The sequence below is a fragment of the Oncorhynchus kisutch genome, unplaced genomic scaffold, assembly GCF_002021735.2.
Source record: "Oncorhynchus kisutch isolate 150728-3 unplaced genomic scaffold, Okis_V2 Okis01b-Okis20b_hom, whole genome shotgun sequence".
NCBI classification, from domain to species: Eukaryota; Metazoa; Chordata; class Actinopteri; order Salmoniformes; family Salmonidae; genus Oncorhynchus; species Oncorhynchus kisutch.
In genome coordinates, this window is record NW_022261978.1 from 3,541,268 (window position 1) to 3,549,517 (window position 8,250).

Here is an 8,250-nt window from a genome sequence, read left to right on the forward strand (position 1 = left end):
GTCAGATCACCAACAACTTCCTCTAACCAACGGAACAACAGAAGAACCAATGGGAGATCTCCATCCAACAGAACAACGAATGAGAGACTTCAGAACAACCAGTCAACCAATGGGGGTTCTCAGGGCAGAGCTTTGGAACCACAGCTCATCTCAACTTACCCAATCAGTGGAGAGGAGCTGGAGGAGAACCAGGAAGCCGGGGTTGGAATGGACTGTGGGAGGGAGGGGGGAGGAAGGAAGAGGGGAGGGAAGGGAAGGGGGGAATTGTTTCTGGAAAGGTCAAAGAAAGAATCACCTGAACATCAAGCAATCATCGCACCTTCCCCATCACTAACCATATCTCTGAGAGAGAGAGAGAGAGAGAGAGAGAGAGAGAGAGAGAGAGAGAGAAAGAATATAGACAGAGACGTATACAGGACTTATGGGTAGTTGTGACACGTTTCTCAGTTGGAATTGGACCGTATCAAGCTGTCACATGTGTCAGGTGTCACCATGGTAACAGGATTTAGATTAAAGTAGAGATGCTTGTCTTGAAACAAAACAATTATGAGCAACATGGGAGTTATTTACAGATTTGAAATGACGGAAAAACAACAAGATAGTTCCCTAAGATTCAGACATACTATGGTTATGTAGCACAGGAGGCTGGTGGCATCTTAATTGGGGAGGATGGGCTGATAGTAATGGCTGCAAAGGAATTATATGGAATGGAATCAAACACGTGGTTTCATGGTTTCCATGTGTTTAATACCATTCCATACCATTCATTCACTCCATTCCAGCCACTATTATGAGCCGTCCTCCCCTCACCAGCCTCCTGTGATATGTAGGAAGGGTACACTAAGGTACATGAGTATTACATGTATGTTTATCAAATCACAAACGGTGTATATTGTATGAGATGGTTGTACCTATTTAGTGACGATGGGGCAAAGCGACCTTGTTTAAAAGGTACACTCAGTTAGGTGGCATTGCAATACATACAAAAGATTCGGACCGAAGGCTCTTCACCAAATGATACAACATAAATATACACATTAAACACAACATATGTATATATACACATACAGAATACAGAAACACAGTCATGTGAAGCACAAATCAGCATTCATCCACAAATAAAACCCCAATCAATACTGCCCGAACGGCACCAGAACGTCAACATGAAATGGATTTTCAATTTTGTTCCAGCAATACGATGCATTAAAAACAAAAAGCAGATTTACCTGCCGGAGACCAAGTTAACCAAGTCTTAGGTAATTCAGGTGTCTATACTTCAACAGCAAAGTTAGATAAGACCTTGTAAACAACAAGGGTGTCTTCCTGCTTGCAGACATTTTGAATTCTGTTTATGTCTGTGTTTATGTCTGTGTTTGTGTCTGTGTTTATGTCTGTGTTTGTGTCTGTGTTTATGTCTGTGTTTGTGTCTGTGTTTATGTCTGTGTATATGTCTGTGTTTGTGTCTGTGTTTATGTCTGTGTATATGTCTGTGTTTGTGTCTGTGTTTATGTCTGTTTTTATGTCTGTGTATATGTCTGTGTCTGTTTTTCTGTCTGTGTTTGTGTCTGTGTTTATGTCTGTGTATATGTCTGTGTTTATGTCTGTGTTTGTGTCTGTGTTTATGTCTGTGTATATGTCTGTGTTTATGTCTGTGTTTGTGTCTGTGTTTATGTCTGTGTATATGTCTGTGTTTATGTCTGTGTATATGTCTGTGTTTGTGTCTGTGTTTATGTCTGTTTTTATGTCTGTGTATATGTCTGTGTCTGTTTTTCTGTCTGTGTTTGTGTCTGTGTTTATGTCTGTGTATATGTCTGTGTTTATGTCTGTGTTTGTGTCTGTGTTTATGTCTGTGTATATGTCTGTGTTTATGTCTGTGTTTGTGTCTGTGTATGTTATATAGCTGAGCCTTTAAGTTGTCTATTGTCTTCTGAATCTCAGTCATGATCTTATAAGATAGTATCACAGACGCATGGAAACGTATGAAATTGGATTCGCATTTATTATTGTATGTTTTTGTCTGTCGAAAGTTTAACTCAAGTCAACTGTTTCCGGAGGAGTTTCATACGCACAAAAGGCCGTCATCTTGTGTGTTTTCTTTCGAAAGACAATCATCTCGGTTGTCCATTTTCCATCAACGGAAGCCCTCCATTGAAAAACCATTGACTCAAGCCATTGTTTTCCTCACACAAACTTCCTGTCTGGCCACAGCCTTGGTAATTGATCAGGGCCCGGTTCCCCAAAAGCATCTTGAGGCTAAGTTTATCTTAGAACCATAGGATCCTTGAGATGTTTTTGGGAAACCGGGCCTTGGTAGATTTCTCTCGTCCTCTTGCCTGTTGTCCATCCATCATCAAATCAGATCCCCCTACTTCCTTTAAAAACTGGCCTTCATGTGCTTTCATATATCTACTTCACAAATGCAGTATTTATGCAATACAAATGCAGTATTTATGCAATACAAATACAAAAATAAAAGGTGGTGTTTTTTGTTATATGGAAATTACATTGACAAGTATTTTTCATGGTGCTAACGTTTAGCCTTAAAAAAATAAATATTGTAATGTATTGCAAATGTGGTTTTATATGACCTTCTAGAATATCGTCCTGTAGGTTTGTAATTTATACTTTAATATGATGTACTTTTGACTTAAAACATTTTGTCCCTTTTTGTAGTTGTGTTTTTCATAAGGTTACAAAATTCTGGTAACATTACCACAAGTCCCAGGTGTTCCAGCAACCCCGGTTGGAAGATTCCTGGAATCAGGAAGTAATAAAGCAGGACATCTGGGAAATATAGGAATCCTACAACTGGGAATTCTGGGAAAAGTTACCAGATTTTTTAAAGAAATGTGCAACCCTAGTTTTGTATTGTTTATGGTTCATTAGGATAAATCCTATAGTTGCTGTCATCAGTCTGTTTTAACACCAGTGAACCTCATCATACAGGTAGATATATTGTGACCTGTAGAGCTCTGGTTAAAAGCAGTGCTCTATGTTTTGGGAATAGGGTGACATTTGGAATGCACTATGGTTGTACCTAATAAGTACTGCACCTGATACTTGGCAATGGTAGAGAACAATAAACATCAGATTTCCAAACGATATGGCTCTTTTGGTACCTGGTCATTTGAGTGTATAGCATTTGATGATGAATACTATCATTAGCTATAGAATGTACATTTAAACTCCTCCTAATTAAACCATGAGAAACCTTTCATTCATTCATTCAAAAAGAGCAGTGTGGATATAGAGCCATGACCTCCATCCTGACCGGGGGAACATAGAGGCTTTACTGCCGTTTCCAACCTCAGAGACACACACACACACACACACACACACACACACACACACACACACACACACACACACACACACACACACACACACACACACACACACACACACACACACACACACACACACACACACACACACACACACACACACACACACACACACACACACACACACACTGAGACAGAGACACACACACACACACACATACGCACACACACACACACTGAGACAGAGATACACACACACACACACACGCACACACACACACGCGCACACACACACACTGAGACAGAGATACACACACACACACACACACACACACACACACACACACACACACACACACACACACACACACACACACACACGCACGCACGCACACGAGCACACACACACTGAGACAGAGATACACACACACACGCACGCACTCTCTCTCACACACACACACACGTCCTCTTTTACCCAACCAATTAGGGCATGTACTCAATATGCTGCCTATTTTAGCTGCGGCGTGCTGAGATGAGTGTGTTTAAGTTTTAGTCCGTGTCTGACTATAGCTGTAATGCTGTAGTCAGAAAAGGCGTATTTAGGTCACATTCAAATAAACAGCCGCCAGAGGCTTAGAATACACATCAGGCCTACCGTATATTCAACAAGCCCCAGATCTGCTGCATGTTCATTCAGCGCCAGGCCTACCGTATATTCAACAAGCCCCAGATCTGCTGCATGTTCATTCAGCGCCAAAACGGAAGAAAACAGACCGAAACAGCGAGGTGCAAACTGAACTTGTCCAATGAGGAATCTACATCGTTGACTTCCGTTGCAAAACGTTATGCACTAATGAATACGACCCTGGTCATTACATTCATTGGAGAAGCATCACAGAGGATATAGACTGGCAGAGCAACTTGAGTCTGTTTCAACTTCCTCTCCTTCCTATTGCTTTCTCTTTCCCTCCTCCTATTCCCTCTCCTCCCAGTCTTCCTCTTCCCACCCACCCCCCCCATCACCTCCTCCTCCTCCCTCTCCTCCCAGTCTTCCTCTTCCCGCCCCCCCCCCCCCCATCACCTCCTCCTCCTCCCTCTCCTCCTAGTCTCCCCCCCATCACCTCCTCCTCCTCCCAGTCCCCCGCCCCTCCCCCATCACCTCCTCCTCCTCCCTCTCCTCCCAGTCTTCCTCCCCCCCCCCCCATCACCTCCTCCTCCTCCCTCTCCTTCTCTCTTCAAGGTGATTGATTAGGATCTCCATGGCGACAGCTGGTCTCCCTGGGGTCCGACACATAACGAAAAAAGACATTACAGGTCAAATACTTTCCATACACAAATCCTCATCTGAGCAGTATTAGGGATCTCTCACCAGAAACGTCATGACTCCCTGGTCGCGGGCAAAATCACACCCTATTCCCTATTATAGTGCACTACACTACATGGGCACTGGTTAAAGGTAGTGCACACCACAGGGAATAGGGTGCCATTTGGGACCTCTTCCTTCCTCCAATCTTAAACACACGGTTGACACTGCTGTTAAACGGTTGCTTGGTAACTCCTGTGTGTTCCAACCTACCAACCTCCACGCCATGACACGTGGGCATTGGGTTGGCATGACAGCTGGCATCTCTCCCTATAAAGACCTCCACCACGTATGTGTCTGTGGTTCTCAAGACTGAAGATGAAAGTGTGGAACGGGACAAGTCCTAAGCAGCCCAGCCCACCTCATAAAGCCTGAAGCTCTGATATTATCATGGTCTGACCACAGATCTCACATCACGCTATGGCAGGGCTGGGTGGGTGGCAGGGCTGGGTGGCTGGGGTGTGTGTGTGTGTGGCTGGGTGGGTTGGGTGGGTGGCAGGGCTGGGTGGGTAGGTGGGTTGGGTGGGTGGCAGGGCTGGGTGGGTGTGTGGGTGGCTGGGTGGGTTGGGTGGGTGGCAGGGCTGGGTGGGTAGGTGGGTTGGGTGGGTGGCTGGGTGGGTGTGATGGTGGGTGGCAGGGCTAGGTGGGTTGGGTGTGTGGGTGGGTTGGGTGGGTGGGTGGCTGGGTTGGTGGCAGGGCTGGGTGGGTGGCAGGGCTGGGTGGGTGTGTGGGTGGCAGGGCTGGGCTGGGTGGCAGGGCTGGGTTGGTGGCAGGGCTGGGTGGGTGGCTGGGTGTGTGGGTTGGGTGAGTGTCTGGGTGGCTGGGTGTTTAGGGTGGGTGGCTGGGTGTTTAGGGTGGGTGGCTGGGTGTTTAGGGTGGGTGGCTGGGTGTTTAGGGTGGCAGGGTGGGTGTTTAGGGTGGGTGGCAGGGTGGGTGTTTAGGGTGGGTGGGAGGGTGGGTGTTTAGGGTGGGTGGCAGGGTGGGTGTTTAGGGTGGGTGGGAGGGTGTTTAGGGCGGGTGTCTGGGTGTTTAGGGTGGGCGGCTGGGTGTTTAGGGCGGGTGTCTGGGTGTTTAGGGTGGGTGGGAGGGTGGGTGTTTAGGGTGGGTGGGTGGGTGTTTAGGGTGGGTGTTTAGGGTGGGTGGCTGGGTGTTTAGGGCGGGTGGCTGGGTGTTTAGGGTGGGTGTTTAGGGTGGGTGGCTGGGTGGGTGTTTAGGGTGGCTGGGTGTTTAGGGCGGGTGGCTGGGTGTTTAGGGTGGGTGTTTAGGGTGGGTGGCTGGGTGTTTAGGGTGGCTGGGTGTTTAGGGTGGCTGGGTGTTTAGGGTGGGCGGGTGGGTGTTTAGGGTGGGTGTGTGTTTAGGGTGGGTGTGTGTTTAGGGTGGGTGTTTAGGGTGGGTGTGTGTTTAGGGTGGGTGGGTGTTTAGGGTGGGTGTGTGTTTAGGGTGTGTGTTTAGGGCGGGTGTGTGTTTAGGGCGGGTGTGTGTTTAGGGCGGGTGTGTGTTTAGGGTGGGTGTGTGTTTAGGGTGGGTGGGTGGGTGTGTGGGTGTTTAGGGTGGGTGTTTAGGGTGGGTGTTTAGCGTGGGTGGGTGTGTGGGTGTTTAGGGTGGGTGTTTAGGGTGGGTGGGTGTTTAGGGTGGGTGTGTGTTTAGGGTGGGTGTTTAGGGTGGGTGTGTGTTTAGGGTGGGTGGGTGTTTAGGGTGGGTGTGTGTTTAGGGTGGGTGTTTAGGGTGGGTGTGTGTTTAGGGTGGGTGTTTAGGGTGGGTGGGTGTTTAGGGTGGGTGTGTGTTTAGGGTGTGTGTTTAGGGTGGGTGGGTGTTTATGATGGGTGTGTGTTTAGGGTGGGTGTTTAGGGTGTGTGTGTGTTTAGGGTGGGTGTTTAGGGTGGGTGGGTGGGTGTTTAGGGTGGGTGGGTGTCATGGTGGCTGTTTCTTTCATTTCTATGTTTATTCTCTTGTTCAGTTTCCATTGTGTTTCTGGCTCACAGACCGACTCGGCATCACTGTCGGGGGTCGGTACGCGGGCCGGGATTCAATCCCATCACGCTTTTCGTCTATGCACCTTTTAAAGGCAATGTTCAACCAATGACAGGAGTTGGAATGGAATTGCTCCCAACTCAAACAAAATATGCACAAACAGACAGACAGCAAGGAGCAACAGAGAGAGGCAGCAAGGAGAGAGAGAGAGGCAGCAAGGAGAGAGAGAGAGGCAGCAAGGAGAGAGAGAGAGGCAGCAAGGAGAGAGAGCGAGAGAGAAAAAGGCAGCAAGGAGCGAGAGAGGCAGCAAGGAGAGAATGAGGCAGCATGGAGCGAGAGAGGCAGCAAGGAGCGAGAGAGAGGCAGCAAGGAGAGAGACAACAAGGAGAAAGAGAGAGACAGCAAGGAGAGAGAGACAGCAAGGAGAGAGAGTAATAAGGCCAAATGTATGACCATATTAGAGACACATATTTCCCTCAGATTACACAGATCCACAAAGAATTTGAAAACAAACCCAATTTTGATAAACTCCCATATCTACTGGGTGAAATACCAGAGTAGCAAGATTTGTGACCTGTTGCCACAAGAAAAGGGTAACCAGTGAAGAACAAACACCATTGTAAATAAAACCCATATTTATGTTCATTTATTTTCCCTTTAGTACTTTAACCATTTGCACATATGCCATTTGAAATGTCTTTGTTGTTTTGGAACTTCTGTGAGTGTATTGTTTACTTCACTTTTGTCTATTATCTACTTTACTTGCTTTGGCAATGTTAACATATGTTTCCAATGCCAATAAAGCCCTTAAACTGAAATTGAATTGAGAGGCAGAACAAAGAGAGAGAGAGAGGCAGGACAAAGAGAGAGAGAGAGGCGGGACAAAGAGAGAGAGAGAGAGGCGGGACAAAGAGAGAGAGAGAGAGGCGGGACAAAGAGAGAGAGAGAGGCGGGACAAAGAGAGAGAGAGGCGGGACAAAGAGAGAGAGAGGCGGGACAAAGAGAGAGAGAGGCGGGACAAAGAGAGAGAGAGGCGGGACAAAGAGAGAGAGAGAGGCGGGACAAAGAGAGAGAGAGAGGCGGGACAAAGAGAGAGAGAGAGGCGGGACAAAGAGAGAGAGAGAGGCGGGACAAAGAGAGAGAGAGAGGCGGGACAAAGAGAGAGAGAGAGGCAGGACAAAGAGAGAGAGAGAGAGAGAGAGAGAGAGAGAGAGGCAGGACAAAGAGAGAGAGAGAGCGAGGCAGGACAAAGAGAGAGAGAGAGAGAGAGAGAGCGAGGCAGGACAAAGAGAGAGAGAGAGAGCGAGGCAGGACAAAGAGAGAGAGAGAGAGCGAGGCAGGACAAAGAGAGAGAGAGAGAGCGAGGCAGGACAAAGAGAGAGAGAGAGAGCGAGGCAGGACAAAGAGAGAGAGAGAGAGCGAGGCAGGACAAAGAGAGAGAGAGAGAGCGAGGCAGGACAAAGAGAGAGAGAGAGAGAGAGGCAGGACAAAGAGAGAGAGAGAGAGCGAGGCAGGACAAAGAGAGAGAGAGAGAGAGAGAGAGAGAGAGGCAGGACAAAGAGAGAGAGAGAGAGAGGCAGGACAAAGAGAGAGAGAGAGAGAGGCGGGACAAAGAGAGAGAGAGGCAGGACA

The 8,250-nt window shown here is 47.7% G+C and overlaps 1 protein-coding gene across 1 annotated transcript in view; it reads left to right on the forward strand.

Annotated features, from left to right (window-relative positions):
* The window catches only part of LOC109885682 (lysyl oxidase homolog 4-like), a 46,163-nt gene extending 43,061 nt beyond the window's left edge, over window positions 1-3,102 (forward strand). The window contains 1 exon segment of the mRNA XM_031811595.1: window positions 1-3,102. This exon segment is cut by the window's left edge and continues 45 nt beyond it. Coding sequence (XP_031667455.1) covers window positions 1-26 — 26 coding nt within the window. The 3' untranslated portion in view covers window positions 27-3,102.
* The last annotated feature ends 5,148 nt before the right edge of the window (window positions 3,103-8,250 follow it).